The sequence below is a fragment of the Tetrahymena thermophila genome (genome assembly GCF_000189635.1).
Source record: "Tetrahymena thermophila SB210 genomic scaffold scf_8254592, whole genome shotgun sequence".
NCBI lineage: Eukaryota > Ciliophora > Oligohymenophorea > Hymenostomatida > Tetrahymenidae > Tetrahymena > Tetrahymena thermophila.
This window is the reverse complement of record NW_002476363.1, coordinates 137163-161745: the sequence shown is the minus strand read 5'-3', so window position 1 is coordinate 161745 and position 24583 is coordinate 137163. Positions and strand designations below refer to the sequence as shown.

Sequence of the window (24583 nt, the reverse complement as noted above, 5' to 3'; positions counted from 1 at the left end):
AGCTTTTATGAAATGAATAACAAAAAATTATTCAAGAAATTTTAACGTTTATTTGATGAAAACCAAAAATTAATATCTATTTTAATAGATTTTTACTTGTTTTTCTATTTTTTAGTCTATTTGATGGCTTATGTAATAATTAATAGCCCTTACAAACTCTATTATAATGAATTATAAGATTTTGATATTTAAATTTTATATGATTACTTTTTTTAATTGGAATGAATGAGAGAGAGTGTTTTATTAAAATAAATAGTCATATTTATAAAAACATTTAATATTTTGTAAACTGGTAAAAAAGTGATTGAAATAGAATGATACATTAATAGGTTCATAACGAAGAGGATAATTTTTAAAATATAAATAACTATTAGATAGGTTATGATGAGGAGAATTAAAATGAGTTGAATGATGAGTATCCTGACACTTAATAAATACAACCATAAAGTAATTAGGCATAGAAGAGCTTATAGGGTTAGTAATCAGCTAGAAAATCATCGGCAAGCACTAATAATACCAATTAAGAAAATAATATTAGCATAAATTTAAATGATAATCAGAATAGCACACACACTACATAACAATAGCAAGCTCAAAATTAATTTGAAATTTCAATTGGTCAAAAAAAATATAAGCGCTATATGGGCCATACGATAGGTTTTATAAATATAAAAGGCGAACCCATTTTTACATTAGGACCACATTGTAAATTTTAATATTATTTAATTAAAAAATGAATAAAAAATCAAATTATTAGATGAATCTAAATGATTTTATATAAATAAATATCTAAATAGTCTGTATATTTTTAGTAACTTGGTGCATCATGACAGGATTCAGTTATTTTTTAGTTTTCAAAGTATCTAAAAACAAAGGAGATTTTTGGTATTATCTGACTATGCTTGTTTGTGGAGGTTAATCTCTTAGTTATTTGCTTACAGCGCTTATAAACCCTGGTATTCACACTGCAAGGTGTGAAGGATAATCAAACAAAAGGCTTCAAAAGTAAATTATATAATTACGATTATTTTATTTTAAAGTATGGAGATATTTATTAACTTTTTAAAAGCCTTTAACAGCCATAGTTTTAGGTAGTTTGAAATGTAAATTAAATAAAGTTATTACAATTCTAAAAGAAATATAATATTTTTTTAAAAAGGCATCTTAAAAAATGTTAAAAAAACCAGGTTTATAAAATGTTTCTTGATTATAATTTTTTTAGTAAAAATAGCTAAATTATTTTAAGATTTAAACATGTTTTTAGATAATATTTTTATCAAATAAACAGCAATAAAAATATAGAAATTAAGGTTTTTTGTTTGTTTTATTGATAAGTATAATTTATTTTTTAACAAGTTTAATTCTACTTCTTTTTCCAAAATAATCAAGTCAATAAAATGAAAGAAATATCAATAATTTTAAATAATTTTCAACTCAATAAATGTAAAATTTGAAAAAAATATTTCTCATCAAAAAATAATTAATTTATTTTAAAATTTTATTCTTTAATTGTTGATATTTTATAAAAAGTTATTGCTAGAAGTGTGATATTAATTAAACTAAATAAGAATATCATTGCCCCGATTGTGATGTTTGCATCAAAGACTTTGACCACCACTGTCCTTGGACTGGTAAATGTATTGGTGGGGGAAATATGATGCTATTTTAAGCATTTATTTCTTTTACTATTTTCTGGTTTTTCTACTCTCTTGTTATGCTTTTATCTTGATAAGATTAATCAATTAAGCCTTATATTTTATTAAAGTAAACTGAAAAGTTATAAAAAATATCATCAGAGTTTTAAAGGAATGCTTGTAATTTTAAATGAAAATGGCATTTGAAATAGTTAAATATACAGTATTTATACATTATATAGAAGCTAATTTATTTTATTAGAGTGAATATGCATGTAATTAATATAATTGCATTTTTGTGATTGAGATAAATATTTGTATTTCATTTAATTTTGTTGTCCTAAGCATTATTTGCCTCATATTTATATATTTTATTTTAGATTTCACTAAAATTTCAATTTAAAAATAAAGAAAAAATAATATTTAATAGTTTTCATTATTTATTTAAAGACTCAATTAAATTTAAACTTATCTTTCATTAATTTTTAAATACGTTTTATATCAATACTTTGAAGCCACCCAGATTTTTTACAAGGTACAATAACTTCTGACTTATTTAATTTATCTAAAGCCTTCTAAAAGAACTTATTTACATTCTCATCTTAGATTTCACAAAGCATGTACATATGTCTATAATGTTGAGGCTTTTCGATATAAGTTGGATCATAAGTGTTTCTTGAAATTATTATTAAAAAATAATTTTTATTTAAATTATTAGAATTAAATTTCAAATGCAAATTACTAAATAGGATTATATTCTTTAGCTTATTCATAGTCTTCTCTGTCTAACACAACTATGTCAATCACTTGATAATGAACAGCCTCTTTATTCTCTTTTGGGTTATATCCAAACTTGACATATGCATGCTTCCATGGGCCATCTTTGTAATTATAAGTAAGCATAGCTAATGCTCTAATATATTTTGTTAATAGAATATTTAAAATAGTTATATAAAAATATTTTTACTTTCTAAAATTAAAGAGTGTGTATTTGATGTTTCTTTTGTTTAGATATACGATCAAGCTGTTACGAATCCAAATAGGCCTTTAATCGAACAGGTTTTTCATTATTTAATATAGTTAGTCTTCTTAGAATGAATCCATATTATAGTTTGTTTATAATGGTATTTATGGGTCGTCGAAGCTAATCTGAATAGACTAAAAAATATTTCTTTGCCTTTATTACCTTTGTACGTAGTTTAGGTTTTCTCTAAAAAATCTTTAAATTTAGTAAATAAAATCAATGTTTTTCTCATAAAAGTATTATTATTATTTACTCTAATTTATTCAACTTGTAGTTTTTCATAAAAGATTGAGGCTAAATACAATAATGATAAACCCTAGGATTTACTTCATCTTTAAGAAAAGGGGCTTTGTTTTCTATTTATTTTTAATTAAGCTGATTATCAAATTCTATTTTTATAGGCTCTCCCTCTATTCAAAAAATAAATAAATAAGCAAATTAACAAAATGATTAATTTATTAACCTATTTTTAAGTTATCCTTTTAGTTTTATTAGTCTTCGCTTTACAGTCTACTTGTTATATTTTATATGTCAGACTTAAAATTATTATCGCTATCATTTAATGTCTTGTTTTTAAGATTAAGAATTTTCTTTAGAGGGTTATAAATCTGCTAAATACTTTCTACAACTTCTTCTATAATAAATAAAATTATGTTAATTTGCTAAATATTTATAAAAATATACACAAATAATGCATTATTCTATTTACCTTTAAAGGAATCAACTAACTATTTGGTAGAAAAAGGCTATTCAAAGAAAATATCCTTATAATCAACAAAATCAAATTTATCTTAAGTCTATCCAACCAAGTCCAATTTATATAAAATCTTTTAAGGATTCTTTTTGTTTCTAAGTACTTTTATTTAATACACTTTTTTAATTGATTTTGAGCGGACAAGACTAAGCTCCTTTTTATTTTTAACAACCATCTCTGGTTAATCTAATTTCTAAAAATAAAAATCTTCATTATGATTTATGAAATATTTAAATAAGAAACAATAAATGAAACTATTTAACATTTTAAATATAAATTAAATTTGTTAGCGAATGAATGTTTATATTTAATGTACCTCTTTTATTTCTTATAAGTCAAAGTTCTTTTTGATTGAATGCAAATTTTCACAATAATATTGGATATTTACATTTGTAAATATTTTTTATGCTTCTTCAATCTCCATTGTTTACAATTTGCGTTTTAAATAATAAACTAAAATGTCTCAAATATATTCTACTATATATTAGAATATCTATAAGCTATTTATTTAATCTATTTTTTGTTTTTTTAAATTGTTTAAGCAATTAATAGAATGCTTTCTTTAAAGTAATCTAAGCTAAGTAGAGAAAATATAATAAAATAAAAATATTTGACAATCAATATTCTTTATATATTGGAATATCTTTTAGTAATTAAATAAATAGCAAGAGTAATAGCAAATCAAGTAATATTTACTTTATTATTCATTTTAAATAAATGATATTTTTTTGTATATTTATTTCATTTATATTCTATTTTAATAATAAAACATCATTTCATATATCCGCCAAATAAATTGTTCAAAAGTAAAATAGAATATATTTTATTATTTAAGTAAAGAAAAAGAAAATTAATTATTATTTTTATGAATACTTAAATTATGTAATTTACTATCTATCTATATTTTTTATACCAATACGTTTTCACTATTTATTTTTAATACTTTTATTCATATTTAATTAAGTTTATTACTTTTTTAGTTTTAATAAAACAAATTTTATATAAAACAAATAATTTATTAAATTTTATAGCTATTTTTGGATACTGTCAATCCTAATTAGATAAGTTTCCATTAAACAAAACATATAGCTTGAAAAAAATATTTTTCACAATTGACCCCTCCCCCCCCTGCCATATACCCTCCCCTAATAAAATTGAATTATTATTTTTATTTTTTTTTTATATACTGATTAAAAAATAACCCTTTCCTTGTACTTAGTACATGCAAGAGTGAGATAAGAATAAGTGAACTTATGTAATAAAGTGGATGATGACTATTAGTAAAAATAAAACTTAGATTAATGATATTCTATACTATACATAAAGGAGTAAGCTAATATATAAAGTATAAATTGATTGAGTACTTAAATTATATGTTGATTAAAAATATCTAAATTAACAAGTTATGTTTTTGATCAGTTTATTTTGATTATTTGTCAACTTATTTAAATGTTAGATCAAAAATTATAAATTTCAAAATAAATATTAAAATAGAAAAATTAAAATTGTATTGTTATATATGTCATTTTTATTTGTTTGTTTGTTAGTTAGGTTATAGTCCTTTTTTGATGAAAATATTATAATTTTTTGGTATATTCGTTTTTGTTTAAATTAATAGTTTTTTTAAAAATTAAATATAAGAGAGATGATATGACTGAGTGAGTGAGTTAGGTTAAGATTGTTGTGATGTTTTTAGTAGAAGATAAGATTATTAACAACTTTAGATTTTTGTTTTATTATTTTAAGTCATCTTGAGGTTTAGGGATATTCAATAATTATCTATGCTATAACCTCTGCTATCAAGATTATTATACGATCCTATTGTTCTTCCTTTAAGTTTATCATTTGATAATCCTGGTATCTTCTTTGCTTCAACTACTTTATCTGTTAATAGTATTTAAATCTAAGTTTATGCATAGAATAAATTCCAACAACGATAGACAAGACTGTCGTTTGATTGATATTACTAGAATTAAGACTTGAAACTCTCTGTCAAGGTGGCACTGTTTTGGACAGATTTTCCAATTTGAATGAAATTATTAGCATTAAAACTTGACACTTAGATTATTTACTCCACAAAGAAGGGGTATTATGATTTTGCAGTTGATTTTTATAAAAAGAATTGCTTTAAGTTGGCAGATATATTAAGTTCCATTTGTAAGAGCTTTTCTATGATGCTGATTAAACCTGCTCCTTTTGCCTCATACAGTATTTGCTATATTCTTTTTGCATTTCCTTCTTGAGCAAATGTGAATTTTAATAGTCCTAGATATCCATAAGCTTCACGAACTTTCAAAATGAAATTATCTTAGTTATTATTTTAACTAAAGAGGGAGTGTCTTTTGGCTTTAGGATTATGCTTTTTAGGTTTACTAGAAATTATTGGAGACTTGCTTTTTTAACTAATGTAATTATTTCTATTATCTTTCTCGTCTTCTTCTGAATCTATTTCTTCTTCATTTCTTTTATTTAGATTTTTTGGTTAATTTAATATGATATCTTCACTGAAGTCTTTGCAGTTGTAAGCATATTAGAAATATTTTAGTGCTTTTTGATTTTCTAAAAGATAAAGATTGTATAGTCCAACATAGTATAATGAAATAGGATTTTGTTGATCAACAAGAGAAGTTGTCTGACTCATGTATCTCCAGTAAGCAATACACTTCTCAATTTTGGAAGGGCACTTTAGTAAATACAAGACATAAATCATGTAAGTAGTTTTTTGAAGATTTTTGTTTCTCCTAAAGACAGTAGCATCTGTGATCAAATTTTCTAAAAGCAGGTAAAATATTTAAGACTCCTCATTTTTATCAAAGAGATGCTTATAGAGCATTCTATTGATAAATCTAACTATATATTGAATTTCATCATCTTCAAAATCTTGGTGAAAGTGTATTTGTTGCATAAAAAAGAAAAGCTTTTATTCAATAATCTTGTTATTTAAATCTAGTTCTTATTGATACAAATGCATTTTAGATGTTTGAATCATGTATTGAATATGCTTTATTGATCTATCTGAGAGCTGAATAATCCTTTCTGAATCTTCAAAGCTGCTCAGAATAAACTATTGAATAACATCAAAATTTACACCATTTCTCATTGAATCATTTCTTAATAAAAAGAAAGACAAAATATTCATTATTTTTTAATATTTATTTTTATGTCTGGCTATAAACTCCTTCACATTCTTCTTTTGTAGATAATATTTATCTCTATCCATCATCTCTTACATGCATCTGCAGCAAGAATATAGTTCACTAAACCAAATTTCTATTTCTCTTTAATTTAAAAAGTATAATTAAAAAAAATTACTTTTTTTGCTAACATTTCTAATTGGATTATTTTATCAATTTATCATAAATGACTTAATAAAATATAATAAAAGCATTCAAATCTTAAAAAATATCTAAATAAAATTAAAAATATTCGAAAATGTGTAAATTAAATGCAAAAAACATTCAGATGGTAAGTAAAATTGAGTTTTATATAAAAGTGTTAATTATGGCAAACTTTAAAATGAAATTGAAATATTTTTTTTTCTTTCTTTTTTTATTCCATAATTTAAAAATCTTTTTGAATTAATAAATAAAAATAAAATAAATTTAATTACGTTGGCTTTTTCTAAAATATACAGGCATAATTTTTATCACATATTTAGCTATAATCGAATGAGAAATCCACTAGATTGGAGAATTTGATAACAAACTGATTTTGAGCTTTGGAGACAAAAATATTCTTAGGATTTATATTACCAATGTAGTAATTATGGAATAAAATTAAGATAAGAGAGTCAAATAGGTTGGAGAGCATTTGTAGGTAATACTTTTAGTAATTTATATTATCATGTTACTTAGCTTCTATTAAAATAAGATTAGAAAGATCGTAAAGAGAAAAATCACCTAGTTTTTAAATTATTGTAAAAGTTTTATCATCAGAATAGACTGTTTAAGGCATAAATTTGATAAATTTAGTAACTATTTTCTAGTAGCTATCCATATAAACACTATATTATTCCCTCGTTGAAAACATTCTTATTTGTAAATACATATTCAATTTTTTCAGGTATATTCTATTCCACTTTACGTCTTTTAAAATAATTATGTAGTTCTCATTGTCATAAAAATCTTTGCTTGATAATAAATCTGGTAATATGTATTTTACAAGCAATTCTTTAAAGTGTTGGCTTGCAAAATATTATCTTTACAAAGGGGTTATTTCATCATAACCCTCTGTGCTATTACTTTTCATCATTTCTCTAATTGATTATTATCTGTTTTCCTCAAATGTGAGAGATGGGTTTATAGCTAATTGCTTTAGTTTAACACTCTGATCTAAGCCATTTTACTGCGCTTACTATTAGAGATATTACTATTATTCTAAATAAGCTTTCATGAAGTTATCGCTATTCTAGTTGCTGTCATTTATATTGAAATCATCGTTAGGAGTTTCTAAATTACCGCTTGGAGTATTCATTTAATGGTTAAATGGGCTAACTAAAGGCTGTTAGACATGCTTTTTAGGCACTGACTAAAATCTTTCGTGCTTTTCTTAATTATTTTTATCAGAATTGAACTTCTTAATCAAATCAGCTTAGCTTTATAAATATGGGCTATTGTTTCCATTTACTTTCTAAGGCATGCTATAATGCTTCATATGGTGAGAAATATTTTTATCTTCATCATCATCGCATGGTGTTGGAGTTTCAAATTCGTCTGTTCCTTAAAAATAGTATTTTAAAAAAATGTAAATATGTCGATGCAATTAATTTATGTAATTTTGAAATTTTTGATTGTTAATTGATTTGATTTGATTTGACTTTATGGCTAATAAATGAATCAATTTAACAATAAATCATTCTATCAAAATTTAATTTCAAGTTATTTACCTTATGATATTTTATATGGTTCTCTTTTAATAGTAGCAAGCTTAATACTCATAATTTTAGGTACTGTCCTCTCTTCTATTGACTAAATCGACATATTACGTATGAAACTTAACTCATCTTGCTGTTATTCATCTTTATTTTCCTTATGGTCATCGCTATCACTATCATCCATATCTTATAAAAGTATTAACTTAGCAGACATCCCATTGTATTTTTTAAAATAGTTATCGTAATTTTCTGGGCTGATTGATATTTAATGCTATTCTTGATAAAGTTTTGCGCCTTTAGACTGTTGGGGATCGCTATTATTGTTTTACTTTGCTAAGCAGCTTGTCCAAAACTTATCCTAATTCTATAACATTTGAATTCTATTTTGTCTTTGCTACTCAGAATCTTCATCTAAAAATTATATAAAAAAGGTATTGTTTATTTGTTTACTATTTTTGATCAAAAAATGATCTCGTAAAACAAATAACTATTTGGAAAAAAGAGAGACAATGATTATGTAATATTTAAAAAAATCTACCTTCAACCTCTAGCTCATCGTCAAAAGCGCTTTCTAAATTGCACAAAGATTATGGTGTCTATCCTGCTGTATGCTTCTTCATGAAAAAATATAAATAAATAACTACACTAAAACTCTACTCTATTTATTTAATTTTCTTTTTTTTATATCTAGTTTTGTTTTTTCTGGTGTTAATTGCCTTCTACAACCCTAAAAATTTATTCCTTAAATTTAATTATATGTTTTTGGTTTTTTGTATTTTCTTTACTCTAAACAGACAGGAATCAGTCACAGTCTTATTTATTTATCTTTAGAAAGAACATTTTAAGAAAATGCATATCATATTTAAATCGATCTTACTGATGTTAATTAATTAGTTAAAAGCATTCTAAAATAGATGAGCAAGTAAATAAATAAATAAATGATTCTGTAATTAATTAGCACTTAATTATCTATTATAGCCATGCATGCATAATAGTACTAATCAAAAATAAACATAGCTGTTTACTAATTAAAGGTCTTATTTAAATTTTAGACCAATACTGGAATAAGTAAAATCAAGTAATTCAGAATAATCTTTAAATAACTCCATTAATTTTAATTAATATCTTCCATCAAAAACTTTTTATTAACTAAAATTATTATCATAGACAAAATATGAATTAAAAACTAAGAACTTATTACTCACAAAAATTAAATAAAAATATCAAAAATAATATTACTAAATTAAATATATCAATTTTAAAATATAGTATTTATTTTCATTTGCATTTTTAATTATTAAAGCTAAATAAAAAGTTTGGACATAGTCATAAAGCATACATAATCAATAAGTTAGTTATCTATGAATTTCAAATATTTAAATTCCTTTTATTTTTATCCTTATTTGATTTCAATTTTGTTGAATACTGTTCAAAACTTTAAAATTTAAATTTTGAAATTATATTACATAAGGTATAACAAATATTATGTAAATAGCATTTTTCACTGCTTAACATTTTTATAAAGACTTTAATTATTTAATAATAACTGTAAATTAATCATCTATTATTTGATTTATTGGGTCTAAATAAAAACAATCAGTCAAGGTTGAAAACAAGCAAGCCATCGTAATTTATAATATAAGACTTAGAATTAAAAAAAATAATTTTATTTTAATATTTAAATGGAAATATTATTGTAAAAAAAATAATTAGCTAAAAATAATTTATTAATTATATTTTTCTTAAAGTAAATTTAAAAATTTTACATTTCATATAAGATTTATTTATAATTAACTCAGCAAATCCTGTAAAATCTTGCCCGAACATACATTTTTAAGGTGAAAAAAAAAATAGTTAATAGAATTTTTTATGACGCATCTTGAAAATGTAAACTCAAAAATATTGAAACTCTTTATCAAAATAATGTTTTATTTTCAAAAAAAGTTTCTAAAATCTGACTATTCTACTCTGGATAATCTTAAACTTGACTTTAGGTAAATTTTAATGATAACATGATTATTTTTTGTTCTTACAAAGTATTTCAGTATTAAATTATTTTTTAAAAGCTTTTCTTAGATAGGTGAATAGAATGAACCTAAACTATGTTCTGCTCTTTCAAATTGTGTCAACTTAACAAAGTTAAATATTTATCTTAGGTAATAAAATTTTAAATTAAGATTTTATTTATTATAAAAGTTTATCTAATTTTCCTTAAATAAATATTTATGAATATGAAATCAATAAAATTATTATTCTAACCAACAGCAGTACTTAATTCAGCAACAAATTTCTATCGAATTTAGGTTATTCTCTTTCTTGTTTGTCAAATCTCACTGATTTAACTCTAGACTTATAGTATCTTTTAGTTTTATTCATTAAATTTAGTTTATTAAAAATAAAACAAAATTCTTTTAATTTTTTTACAAATTTTAATTAAAAAGTATTAATTTTAATCAAAAGGGAAACTAATATGAACGATGACGTAGCATCTGAGTTTTTATTAAACCTTCTTAAAAAAGAAAAACTTAGAAGTTTAACTCTTTATTTAAGGTTAAATATTTATTTTTACTCAAGGCTTTACTTATATAAAACATAATATTCTTTTAAAATGATTCATTTTTCAATTTTTTAAACAAACAAACAAACAAACAATTAATTAATTAAGTAAGATTTTTTCACCTATTTCTCCCTTTATAAAAAAGTGATAACTATATTACTGAAATTGCATCCTCGGCAATTGCCTAATTAATATCTAGTTGCTCAAGTCTAATTCAATTAAAAATCTTCTTAAAGTAATAAATTATTTTCAATAATTATTATAAATGTAATTTTCTAAATTTTTTAACATTTTTAATTTAAAGTTTTAATGAAATTAAGTCAGAAGGATTAATTAGTATAAGCTAATCACTTGAAAATTGCACTCACCTAGAAACTCTTAATATATCAATTGGGTAAACAAAAACAACTAAAAAATTAAACACTTAAAAAAGATATTTTATATATTATAATTAAATTTATTTATAGGGAGAACAATATTTCTTCTAACGGTTTAAAATAGTTAGCTTCTAGCTTAGTTAAATGCTTAAATCTTAAAGACTTAAATTTAAATATATCGTAATTAGTCAATTTATTTTTAGAATTTTTCAAATAAAAAAAATACTTTCTCTTTTTAATAATAAATATTTTTATTTATTTTATGTTTATTAATTTTTAAAATACCTAAGAGGAAATAAGGTATATTATAATTAGACTAAAATCAATTTTATTAAATTTATTGAGCTATCTATCTGACAATTATTAATTACTATTACTAAAATAGATTTAACAATATTGATGATGAAGGAGGGTCTTATTTGTTATATAATTTAATAAAATGTAAAAAATTAAATAATTTAAAACTGAACCTTAAGTAAATAAATAAATACATATTTATCCGTTAAAGATTAAAATCATGTCTTTAAAATATTTAGTAAAAACAAACTATCAGATTTGAAAGCCTAACATCAAGAAGAAAAAGAAGAGATTTAAACAAGCTTGTGTAATGCATATATTTAAGTGGAGTAATTAATTAATTTTTCATTTTAAGATGCTGTTTTTTTATAATAATGTATAAACTAAATAGTTCTAACTAAATTAATCCAGTTGGTGTATAGAATTTGTTAAAATCTTTGGAGAGATTCCAAAATGTTGAAACATTGTCTCTTTCTTTAAAGTAAAATTTTATCTTAATTTTAAATTAAAAAAAATAAAATAAATTTATATTTATTTATTTACCATTTATTTTAATACTTTTAATTAAAATTTATATTTCTAAATAATTAAAAGCTAAAATAAATTATTGATTAAGGAAAAAAATATAGGATTGCTCACTGCTTTATCAAGCTTAAATAAATTAGGAAAGTTGTATATTAGTCTAATGTAAAATATAAATAAATAAATTCCAATTCAAATTTAATAATAAAAGTCTTTATTTTACTTAAAATTGATTTGTTTTTTGTTAATTAAATAAATTTAAAGTGAAAATTAAATACATGAAGAAGGATTATTTGAACTAATTTAAGTCACTTCAAACTGTAAAAGTCTAAAAGAATTTCACCTATATTTAAGGTTTTTAATCGAATTAAATAATATTTTATTTATTTTATTTCTCAAAATTTTAAAGCAAGAACAATTTAGGATAATAAGAGGCAAAAATTTTAGGATTTTATCTTTCTACTTGTAGAATAATAGAAAATGTGGAATTTAGTCTAAGGTATATTTAATAAATTTCATTTAAAAACAAACTTTCATTTAAGCTTATCATTTTATTTAAATCTAAATTTTTTAAATATCTTTTTTTACATAAAATTAATTAGTATCAAAAAAATAAGTTTTAATTCATTTTTATTTAGTTCTTTAAATTCAACTTCATATATATTCTATTATTTTAATATGTAAAAATATAATTTAAAAGTTAAAACAAGTTTGATGATAACGAATTCTAAGAATTTGGAAATAGCATTGCTTAAAATGACAGTATTAAATCACTATAAATTTATTTAGAGTAAGAATTAATTATCAATCAATATACAGAAATTTCAATAAATTTATGTTTAAAAGGTAATGCACTATTGGAAATTTAGGGATTGGCTCTTTAAGTAAAGGATTGGGACATTTGATTAATCTAACTCATTTAAATTTAAATTTAATGTAAAAATAAATCCCTCTATCTATTTTTTAGACTAACAAATTTATTTTTAAATCATCTTCTATTTATTCTTATTTCATCTATTTAAAAAAAACATAAACATAATATTTTATGATAATTAACCCACCTAGATTTTAAATAAGCACATTTTTTCTTTTTAGTTGTTAGTTATCTAATAAAATAAATTAGTTAAATTTCAAAATTTCTTAGTGATTTTATTTTTTATAAAATTAGTGAAAATTGTGTTGATTCGTAAGGAGCTTATAATTTAGGTTTTGGATTAACTTACTGTTTCAATCTTCAAAATTTAACCTTGTGGTTATCGTAAAAAAATATTTTAAAATCATTAATTAAATTCTAAATAAAATTAAAAAAATAAAATACGAATGAGTTAAAATAATTAAAAAAATATTTTATTGAATAGAGCTAATAAAATTGGTTCAAATGGAGTTTTTAATTTGACTTAATAGTTAGGAAAATGCTCAAATCTACGAACTCTGCAGCTTTCTTTAGCGTAAAATTCTATTTAATTTTTAGATTATCCAATCATATTATATTTATCTCACTTCATAATGTTTAAAATATTTTAAAAATAAATGAAAATTTTCAGCATGAAAAACCAAAACTTAAAATTAATATTGGGTTATTTATATTTATTATTTAAATTATTATATTGATTTTTTATAAAATTACAAAACTATAAAACTAAATTTATACTTTTTAGAAATTGCAATATTGGATCTGAAGGAGCACATAACTTAGGAGTTAATTTACTGAGTTGTAAAAATTTAATCTAATTGGATTTATTACTCGGGTAAACAAACTTTAAAAATGAAATTAACAAATTAATAAAAAAAAATCAAATAGATTATTTAAGTTAAATAATTAATTAATTTAATTATAAAGATCTAATAATATCTATGATGAAGGAGTAAATAATATACTTAACCTTTTTAAACATCAAAAATTGATTCTACTATCGTTAAATCTCTAGTATTTTTTAATTTTATTTGAAAGATATTTTTTAAAGAAATAATGCTTTATTTATTTAATTAAAGTCAATTTATTTTATATTATTAATTTAATTAGGGATAATGGAATAACTCCTCAAGCCTAAAATTAAATTTAAAAAAAAGGTTTCAAAATGAAAAAATTAACTATTTTCTAAGTTTACTTTTCATATTGCTACTTTAAGTGAAAGAATATATTTATAAATAAACAAATTTTATTGGTTTGATAATAATAATGTTATTTATTTACTTTTATTAGACTTGCAATTTATTTGATTTGTATTCTTAGTTTTTTTTTAAAAAAAATATAACACAAATTAAAGTAAATTAAATTAAATTTGTTATATTATAATTATTTTATTCAAAGTTATCTTAAATTTTATTAATTTGTAATTTAGAAATAAATTAATTAGTGAGATTGAGTTTTATAATATTATTTAAAAAAATTTTAAATTATTATATACTCTAAAATTTAATCAACTGTATAAAGTCATAATGCTTTTATTTATTTTTTTAAAAATATTAATTTTTTTGTAGATATTTTAATTTTATAAGTTTTGAATAATTTTGTTAGAGGATTTAAGGTGATTTTTTTTTTAATAAAAATGATCATTTTTAAAAGTAATAATCATCTACATCAGAATCATCCTCATCAAAATCATTAGATGAAATTTCAAGATTGAATTCGTCAATTAATTCTTGTTTATTTTTTTAGTTGATGTTATTTTAAGTACTGTAGCTAAAGATTTGATTTATAAACTAACCTAGCTAGGATGAGTAGTCATAATTCTGAATGAATTAGTGAGTTTGATTTAATATTGTTTAGAAATTTATAAAATTAAATTGAATATTTGGCTAAATACTATAATTTTAGTCATAATACTCTTTGATAATAAAGGGGAAGTTTTTATATTAAGCACTATTTTCATCTATTTATGCAGGAGGTTCAAGCAAAGAAATAACTAGAGTTTATTTAGATTTTTAAGAAACTATGTCATGGTAGTATGTAATTAGCTCTGTAAATAAAGTAAACAAAGGGGTAGAATTTAGTTTTTACAATAAATTATTTTCTTCAATAACTTTTTTAATATCCATTTCGTTTATATATTAGTGATTAAAGTAGTTCATTTATTCTTATTGATTAAAATACTTCTATACGTTCGGAACGTAGTTTTTCTTTAGCAAAAAGAAGACAACCATATTCGTTTGAGCTATTGAGCTTAAAGTGAATTTATCAATATTCTTTACCTGTATAAAGTATTTAAATAGACACACTAACTACTATATTTTTATAGAAAGTGATGAATAAATTTTTAATAACGATGTTTTTGCTATTCCTACTTGGTTTCCAACTGTAAAATCTATCTTAACTTTATATTCTTTATTAAATATTGATTATTTCCTCACTTAAAATCCAGGAACTGGTGCATTAAAGAACGAATTTACTTCAAGCTAATCTGACTGCTTTAAATTTTCTTCTAGTTTTGTTAAAAATTCTATTTTACTATTTTAATCATTAGCTATTTATGGGTAATTTTCTAACTCTAATGAAACATCAATATCAGAAGACTTAGATAGCTAAAAGCCCATCATATAAGAGCCATAAACAGTGCATTTTAGTCTTTTGTGATAGTGCCTATTGACAGTCATAGACATTAAGAATATAATGTTTTCTAACTCAGTCAGTTGATGAAAGGTATCGTTTAAAGTAGGAAAAATAAAATTAAATAATTCTTCTAATTTAATATCTTCATTAGTCTTTTATTCTTCCATACCTTTTATGTTTTTATCTATGTTCTCTATCTCTTTATATAAGCCTCTATTTTATTATTATATAATATCTACTTCATTTGATCCATTAACTTTGCTTTATTAATTTTCACCTTAAGCCAAACTTATCAAATGATTTTAATTATTTCTTTCTAATTTGGAGTTTAAATTGCAAAAATCCTGCTCCTTCAAATTGTTTTAACACTTGCCTGATTAATTGCCATTAAGATGGTTATTTTCAGTACTGCTTGAACCTGAATTGTCCTTTTAACAGTCTTCTTTATTCATTCTTTCTTAACAAAGTTGCTTGTCTTGATCAGTTTTTATTTGGTAATCTATAAATTGTTATTTATTGACAGTATCTTTGTTTATCTTTATGTTTGAATTGCTTAAAGCATCACCTTACTGATTTGTTATAATTATGCTTACCTTTTTATTTTCTTTCATTGTTAATAATTTCCTGTTTCTAAAAAGAAATTTATTGTTAATAATGATTTAGTAAACCTTAGTATTGTAGAATTAAAAAGGATCCTCTTCATTTTCAAAGATATAATTATTGATTTTGCTATCGAGCTAGGTAAGTCTTTGAATATCAATCATTTATGTGAAATTAAAGCTTTAAATTATCTTTTTATAATTCATAAGAAAACTTAAAGATCTTTATTCGATTGCTTTTTCTATAGATTGATTTAATGCATTAAATAAGATATCTATCTTTTGCTGGTTTTGCTTGATGTAAAGTCTCAGCTTGCTAAATGAGTTGGATTTTTTAGTGTTTATCAGTTTGCAATTACTTTCATTAACTTCTTCTCTGATAAATTTCAATAAAATTTTCACCCTTTTTTCTGAATTATCAATTTTAGGATGACATAAACTTGTTTGCTACTGCTTATTGTTCATTCTAGTATGACTATTTTACTTTTATAGATTTTTTTACTAAAAATTATATATCTTTCAGTCTACTAATCTTTAATCAATAAATTGGTCAATTAAGCGAGCTTTACATTAAATTTTTGAAGTAATTTTCTTAACAAATTTTATATTAAAAACCTAGTTTATTTTTATCTTTGCTGTATAAGTAAAATATGTAAAAAATTGTATAAATTTAATTTGGCATCCTTAAAAAAAAAAATAAATAATTTTATTTTTAAATTACTTGTGTGATTTCAATTATGGACATTCATTATTTTTTATATTTTTGTGTTTTTATTAAAAATTTATGAGAATGTTAGATATTAAATTATTTTTTTTCTTTCCATAATTTACTTTTTTATTTATTTCCAAGATAACTATAATTTTACTCAAAACAATCTAAGTCTTTTTTATAATTTAAAAATAGATCATTTTAAAAAATAATTTAAAAATAGATCATTAAAAATAATTTAAAATATTTTATTTAATGAATAATTTTGCTTATCTATTTATTTATTAATGAAATATTTTATTTTGATTTATTTAAATGAAAAAATAAATGAAATACTTTTCTTTAGATAAAATAAATAAAAACTATCAAAATAATTTAATAAATAAATATTTTTTTAGTAAAGAATTTATTTTTTCAATTATTTTTAATTTTGTTTATCTAATTTATTTATTTATGAAATATTTTATTTTGATTTACAAAAAAATGAAAAAATAAATGAAATACTTTTCTTTAGATAAAATAAATAAAAACTATCAAAATAATTTAATAAATAAATATTTTTTTAGTAAAGAATTTATTTTTTCAATTATTTTTAATTTTGTTTATCTAATTTATTTATTTATGAAATATTTTATTTTGATTTACAAGTCATGGAAAAATAAACGAAATACTTTTCTTTAGATAAAATCAATAACAAACTATCAAAATAATTTAATACATAAATTGTTTTTTCAATTATTTTAAGTTCATTAAATGCTAAATTATTTCCTATTTCAGAAAAAATGAATTTACTATAAAATATTTATTGATTTTTAATTTAAAAATTTAGATTATTTTATTAAAATTAGATAGAAAGAAATAAATAAATAAAGGTTTGCTAAAAAGCTTAATTGCTTTCTGTTATAATTGAAAGCAATATCTAATTTCTACTATCAAATCTTACTTATAGATTTTTTATTTTAATCAAGCGAGGAGGAGATTCTACTAAATTAATTGTTAGTTTTTATTAACAAATTAATTAGTTGTTAAAACTTAAAATTATAGAAAATTAATAAATAATAGTTTTTTTGATTCATTAAAGACTATGTTTAGCAGCTAATCCAAAGAATTAATTAACAAAGAGAAACTCAAAAAAATACTAAATGAGTCTATGAGCTTGACGTAGCGTTAATTGAATAATAAAAAAGTTGGCAAAAAAAATTTAAATAGTATAATGACAGATGAAAACTCTCAAAATTTCAATTTAAATAGCACCAAATTAGGTTTTATAAATGAAAGAAAATTTAGTTGGAATGAAACTTAGCCAACATCAGAAAAAAAATTATTTGAAAATTCATTAAAATCTCCAAAGAATTTTTCAAGTTAATAAATATTTGTTCCTAAAATAAATCTTGATTCCTCTCAAAATTTGAAGTTAGCATTTAGCTAAAACCTACCCAAACTTAATAGATTGAAAACAGAGTATTCTTAAAGCGGTATTGAATTCAAAAAAATAGATAGCTCAATGCTAACAATAAACACTAACGATTAAATGATAGAAGCTTAAATAGAAAGAAATATTGCACTTTAAAACAATTTTTAGCAATTATCTATCAAAGTATTAGACGTACTTGAAAATATTCGCGTAAAATTACCATTTTATTTTTTTATCATTTCAAATTTAGGTTTAATTAATTTAAGTGAATATTTAAAGTTATGAGTTTCACATCACCCATGGATATTCAAAGCTTATTATCTATTTTAAAACTTGAAAAGTTATTTTAAAATACAAAAAAAATAAAATATGAAGCTGTTTATTTATTATTAAGTGCTTTTTTATAATATAGAATAACGACAGTGATAAAGTTGATTCTACTATGGAGGAATTACTTGTTTTTTTATCTTCAACTTGTAAAACTGAGTTAGAATTATCAAAAATGATTAATTTGAGTATCAAGCAAAGCAATAAAATCAGCTAAATAAACCTTCTTAATTAGAAATTAAATGATAAGCTGTCTTTCTTTTAAGAGAAGTTCTAACTAACAAATTATAAAAGTGATGAAATAAAAGAAAAATATCTTAAAAGCATAAAAGAGCTTAATTTGAACAAAAAAGTAATACTGAATCAAAAGAAGATTATTGAACAGCTTGAACAAAGACTTGATTTCATACTATCATCTGACTATCTAAGTAATTTATTTAAATTTCATTTAATATTAAATGAGTAGAAAACAAACAAACAAAAAATATTTAAAAATAAGATGAATAGCAAATACCTAAGTCTTAGAACATCAGAAAAGTTGTCACCGAGCTAGTTAAAGAAAACGAAAATCTTAAAAGAGATAACATGAAGAAAGATGAAGAACTAAAGAGATTAACAGATATCAAATTAAAATTAAATCAAAAACTAAATTTACTAAGTTAAAAAATAGAATTCCTTAAATCAAGAGTTTCAATCAAAGAAATAGATGAAATATTCTTAGAGAATAGCAATCTTAAGATAAGCAAAAATATTAACAATAACTACAAAGAAAATGGATCAATCCTTTAAAATGACGAGCTACCAGAAAAAGTAAATAAATTAATTTTTTTTTAAAAATAAATCAATAAAAATTATTTATTTACTTTTTAATTTTTCATAATTTTTAAATTTGTTTTCTATGAATTTAATTTGTTAAAATTGTATGTAATTCTTGCATTATTAAGATGAAAAATTTTGTTATACTTGTAAGTTTTGATGATTTAAATCTCATTTGATTATTAAATTAAGTTAGATTTCAGGGTAAATTAACTGAGAAACGAATATAAATCTTTGGTAGTAGACTTGTTAGAACATGGATCAAACATATTTTTGGAATAATATAATGAAATGAAAGATGAAAAAAGAAAATCAGAGTATGTTAAGCTCATTTTGTCATAATATCTACTCTTAAATGATTTTGCAGAAAGGTGTAATAAAATTAGTTAACTTGTTCATCAATTAGAAAGGATTGATAATATAGATGATTTACTCAACCAAACAAATATTGAACTAAAATAGATTTTTAAATGCAAATAAGCTCACGTATGGCTTTATGATTAACTAACAGGTAAAAATAACTTTAAAAAATAGTAAATAAGATTATTAGTTAATCTCATAATTAACCTCACACTAATAATTTTAATTTTAATTATTTTTAAAGATATTTTTGGTAGAAATTATTTTAATCATTAGATTTATATACAAAACTTTTAAAGAAAAAAAAATAATTAGAATAAAAGAATTTGGTTGGAATTTAATTTAAAGATCTAAAAATATTTTAATAAAAAAGATAGATAAAATTAATTTTATTTTTATTTAAACTTAGGAATATTTTTTACCATAAATGAAAATAATATTGAAGAAAGAGCACTTAATTGCAAAGGGCTCTTTAGTGAAATAATAAAACACTAGCTAGCCTCAAATAAATCTGAAAATTAAGATTTTGTTGTCTATCAGTAAATAGTGCAGGAAACGCAGCTTTAAAATAATGCAAAAAAATAAGGTTTACAGAATGAGAAATTGGATAATTTTATTTATTCGAAAACTTGTTTATGCATCCCATTGACATTTAGTGGAATAAAGAAGCAAACTATTGGAATTTTAGAAATAACAGGATCAAAAAGCAAGGTTTTTTCAGTAGATGATGAATATTGTGCTGTAATTATATCCCAATTTTTAAATAACTAAGTAGCAAGGTAAATAATTTATTTATTTATTTTGATTAATTGATTGATTAATTAGCTTACTTTGTTTGAATTTTATATGTCCTTTTTACTATTAAATTCATTTTATAATAAAGGATAAGAGAGATGAGAATTAAATTAATGGAAAATAGGTATAAAGATTTTTTATAAGAAGCATTTTTGAGTTTAGTTTAATGCTTAGATAAAATTTAGTTCACAAATTGTATTAGTACTTGGCTGCATAAAATCTTTACAATAACTCAATTTAAGTTTTATTTTGTATAAAATGAAACATTAAAAAATGATAAAAATTAAGAATTTTCTAAATAGCATGGCTGGGCTGGGCATGTAAGTTATAATAATTTTTTAATCTTTTTGTTAAATTTTTAATTTTTATGTTAAACAAATAGGTATTGTAAGTAAACTAAACTATGATAGTCCAAAATATAAAAAACACTGATAATTTCGATCCCTTGGTAGATTTATACAGTATCCTACCAATATAGATTATTCCAATTCAAAACAATTAATAAACAGTAGCCATAATTGAGGTTCCTGTAAAAAAATGTAATAGGACTTCTTCTGTGTAGGATGAATTCACATTTTCTAGCTCGCCTTTTATGGGGTTAGATAGTTCCTTTGACAATGCCTTAAAATAATTCTGCACTCATATTGCAATAGCTCTTAGCATAAATAAAATTTATTGATGTTTATTATGCTAAAAAAATTAAAAATATATTATTAAATTTACATTAAAATGTTATAAAAACTGATGTATTTACTTTAAACTAATAAAGCTACTATCTTAATAGATAGTTCTTAAATAAATTAAAAAAATTAATTTTTATCCTAGATAAAATGAGAATCATTCAAAATTAAAACTTAAAATTGAATCCAATAAATCCACTAACAATTTTATTTTAGCAAATAAGAAATATATTATGAAAAATATTACTAAAAAAAATTAAATCAAATAAATAATATTGAATATAAATTGTATTTTATTAGATGTAAATAATTAATTTATAGAGTTTACTTTTTTAATAAAATATAATAATAATTTATTATAAAAGCATTAACTTAGTTAGTATAAATAACTATCATTAATTATATTTTAGATAATAATTTTAAATGTTAAATTTATTATCAATATTATTTATTAATTTTTTTTGTAAAATATTGAAAAGTTAAAATAAATTAAAATTAATATTATTTTAATTATCTTTTGTTAAAATTTGGTTTAAAGAAAATTTTAAAAATAAATGTGTTAAAATAATCGAATTAGTAAAAATGTATATTTTTGTATAAAAGTAAATTTGAAGAAGATTAATATTTAGATTTTTTGATGTGTAGAATTAGATAAATTCTAAGTAGGAGTTAGATAGAATCTTTGGTAAAATCCAAACAGAGCAAATAGAGCTTAGGAGAGAGTAAAATTAAATACAGATCAAATTAAAATCAATGAGATGAATGAATGACTTTCAAAGTTATTATCAAATGAAAGGGTTGATTGCAATATTTCTATTCATTTTGCTATGAAAGTTAAAATGAATGAATCAAATAGTAAATTTATGCATCGGGGTTTGTGTGTTTATTAATATATTAATAAATTAATTAGCTAACACACAAAGCAATTTATAAGATTTATAGCTGTATATAATTAAGAAATTGCAAAATCCTTTTTGAGGATAATAACTTATTGATTTATAAATAATTCAATTAATTAATTAAATAAGTAAAAAACAACAAATGAGTGCATTGCTAAAGAAGAAAAATTACAACGCAACTAAGGGTACCAAAAGATGGAGAAAGAACTTGGATGCCTCTGATTTGCACGAAAAAATCATCTAGGAAAATAAGAAAGAATTCGATGAAAATCAAGCTAAAGAGAAAATAGAGAAGAATGAAATAGTCACTTTTTCTATCGATACCACAGGTGATAAGAAAATGAAAATTGTTTTGGAAAAGGACAGATTCCACAAAAAAATTGATGACTCCAATAATTCTAAAAACGAAGAAAAGAAGCTCAAAATCTTAGCTAAAAAGTTAAAAGAAAATTAAATTAAACCTAAAAAGGATGACGATAAAATTCAAGAAGAACTTAATAATCAAGAAGAAGAATAAGTTAGTGACGCTTGGGACGAAGAAGCTGAAAAAGAGACTAAAAAACCTTTAATATAAAAGAAGTAAAAAGTCGCTCACCTTATAATTCCTACTAGCGGTATGAGCTATAACCCTTCTTTCAAGGATCACTAAGAAACAATCGAAGAAGCTATCCGTTTGGAGGATGAGGACCTTAAAGATAGAAACTTATAAAAAATTTAAAAGCTCAGAAAGAAAAAAAAAGACTTAAAGGTTTACTTGTAAGTACAAAAAATGAAAAGAGAACAAGCTATGAATCCCGTCTAATTATAAAAGAAAGAAGAAAGACGTCTTGCCCATCAAGCAAACTTAATCAAGCAATTTAAAAAAGAATTAACTTAAGACGAGTTAGAACAGTAAGCTCATATAGAAAATCTTAAAAAGAAGAAGGAAGCTGATAACCAAATTAAAGAAAAGCTTGGGTATAACTTTAAGCCTGAAAAGCTTGGCAAGAAAAGATACAATCAAAAAGGCTAAGACTTTGTTTTAGAAGAAGACTTACCTGATAATTTACGTACTGTTTAACCTGCAGGCAGCTTACTTAGAGATGAATACGAATCAGTATTCAGAAAAGGTCTTCTTGAACCCAAGAACTACTCCCAAAAAGATAAAAAGAGCAAAATCCCAGCCATAAAATTCAAGCAAAAATTCGACCCTAACTTCTAAAGCGAATGGGACGAAATAGAAACAGTCCTTGACATTAAACAGTGAGAGGAAATAATTAAATTTATACATTCACTATTTAAATTTTGTTCTAAATATCATGGTTTGTTTCACATATCAAAAAATCAAGCTGGCGAGCAATTATTCATATAAGTAAACAAGTTTTCTGATATAAATAAAAGTTAGTAAGTATATATGTAAGTGATGAAGATTATAAAACTAGGGACAATTGTTAGCTAGCTAATTTGTTTTGGTGTAGACTAGAATATCTTTTTCAACTAATTAATTAATCTATTTTTTTGCTCTCTCTGAAAAACAAAATAATAAACAAAAATTAAATAATAATTATAATAGCAACAAATAATACTAATAAAACTAATAATAAAATTCATTCAACTATCAATCTTAAAATTAAAATTATTTTATTCGCAGTTTATATATTCCAGTTTTATCAATCTTATAAACAAAAATAATTCATTAATTAACTATTTTCTTAATTTGTTTGTTTTAAATTATTATTTATAATGAAATTATTTTACTTTTTAAAAATTCTAATTTATAAACAATAAACTCTTCATCCACTCTATAATAATGAATGGATGGATAGAAGGATGGATGGATGGATGCCTTTAAAAGAATTTTTTTAAAATTGAAGGATAGCTGCATTGATATTTATATTCAATTTTACATCTTTTTAGCAAAAATATGGATAAAAAGATATATTTTCTATTAATTTTTTTAGTAAAAAAATTAATTTAATTTAAAAGATTGCATTGAATTTAACAATTATAAAATGAAGCATTTAAATTCAAAAATAAATTAAATTGAATAAAACTGTTTAATACTTTATAAATTAAGTAGATAGAAAGATAGATAGGTAGATAAATATATTTTTAAACAGATATAAAAATTTAATTTTGATTTTAGGTACAAATTAAATTGTAAGATATTAAATATTAAAAGCAGAAAGAAGAATTTATTTGATATTTTTATAATAATTCTTATTGCAAAAAGAAATATTACTTGTATTTAATCAATATTATTTAAGTATAAAATTATCTTTTTGTGAATCTATTTCAATTATGAGCATTTATTTATTTACATTTTTAAAGGTTAATATTTTATCAATTATCAATAGAATAACTTGTTTATTTGTGATTTTACTCATCAAATATTAAAAATTATTGAATGATAAAAT

General features: G+C 21.5%; 7 protein-coding genes across 7 annotated transcripts; 4 read left to right on the top strand and 3 right to left on the bottom strand. All coding sequences in view use genetic code 6, as the record gives it.

Moving 5' to 3' along the window:
- Positions 1-314: 314 nt before the first annotated feature.
- TTHERM_00581830 (DHHC zinc finger protein) lies at positions 315-1729 on the top strand (the record flags this gene model as incomplete). Its single annotated transcript, XM_001018924.4, has 3 exons — positions 315-705; positions 798-1005; positions 1531-1729. 3 exons carry the CDS (start codon positions 315-317, stop codon positions 1727-1729), a joined length of 798 nt encoding a protein of 265 aa, XP_001018924.4.
- Positions 1730-2086: 357 nt separating this feature from the next.
- Positions 2087-3836, bottom strand: TTHERM_00581820 (RNA polymerase III transcription factor (TF)IIIC subunit; the record flags this gene model as incomplete). The annotated part of the gene is made up of 7 exons (XM_001018923.3): positions 2087-2309; positions 2377-2547; positions 2602-2853; positions 2912-3068; positions 3122-3292; positions 3368-3605; positions 3729-3836. 7 exons carry the CDS (start codon positions 3834-3836, stop codon positions 2087-2089), a joined length of 1320 nt encoding a protein of 439 aa, XP_001018923.2.
- Positions 3837-5180: 1344 nt separating this feature from the next.
- TTHERM_00581810 (hypothetical protein) lies at positions 5181-8905 on the bottom strand (the record flags this gene model as incomplete). Its single annotated transcript, XM_001018922.2, has 4 exons — positions 5181-6690; positions 7023-8130; positions 8298-8696; positions 8824-8905. 4 exons carry the CDS (start codon positions 8903-8905, stop codon positions 5181-5183), a joined length of 3099 nt encoding a protein of 1032 aa, XP_001018922.2.
- Positions 8906-10154: 1249 nt separating this feature from the next.
- TTHERM_00581800 (kinase domain protein) lies at positions 10155-14170 on the top strand (the record flags this gene model as incomplete). The annotated part of the gene is made up of 21 exons (XM_001018921.3): positions 10155-10172; positions 10230-10279; positions 10352-10441; positions 10551-10640; positions 10746-10835; positions 10988-11077; positions 11147-11236; positions 11310-11399; positions 11605-11694; positions 11756-11845; positions 11908-11997; positions 12111-12203; positions 12303-12392; positions 12448-12537; positions 12739-12828; positions 12885-12974; positions 13207-13296; positions 13397-13486; positions 13697-13786; positions 13879-13965; positions 14062-14170. The coding sequence occupies 21 exons, from the start codon at positions 10155-10157 to the stop codon at positions 14168-14170; spliced, it is 1797 nt and encodes a 598-aa protein (XP_001018921.3).
- Positions 14171-14591: 421 nt separating this feature from the next.
- TTHERM_00581790 (hypothetical protein) lies at positions 14592-16652 on the bottom strand (the record flags this gene model as incomplete). The annotated part of the gene is made up of 1 exon (XM_001018920.2): positions 14592-16652. One exon carries the CDS (start codon positions 16650-16652, stop codon positions 14592-14594), a length of 2061 nt encoding a protein of 686 aa, XP_001018920.2.
- Positions 16653-17989: 1337 nt separating this feature from the next.
- Positions 17990-21287, top strand: TTHERM_00581780 (hypothetical protein; the record flags this gene model as incomplete). The annotated part of the gene is made up of 7 exons (XM_001018919.2): positions 17990-18520; positions 18723-19065; positions 19137-19447; positions 19646-19964; positions 20223-20592; positions 20697-20928; positions 20991-21287. The coding sequence occupies exons 1-7, from the start codon at positions 18047-18049 to the stop codon at positions 21285-21287; spliced, it is 2346 nt and encodes a 781-aa protein (XP_001018919.2). The 5' UTR covers positions 17990-18046.
- A 1042-nt stretch (positions 21288-22329) lies between these two features.
- On the top strand, positions 22330-23433 carry TTHERM_00581770 (Nop53 (60S ribosomal biogenesis) protein; the record flags this gene model as incomplete). Its single annotated transcript, XM_001018918.1, has 1 exon — positions 22330-23433. One exon carries the CDS (start codon positions 22330-22332, stop codon positions 23431-23433), a length of 1104 nt encoding a protein of 367 aa, XP_001018918.1.
- Positions 23434-24583: the final 1150 nt, after the last annotated feature.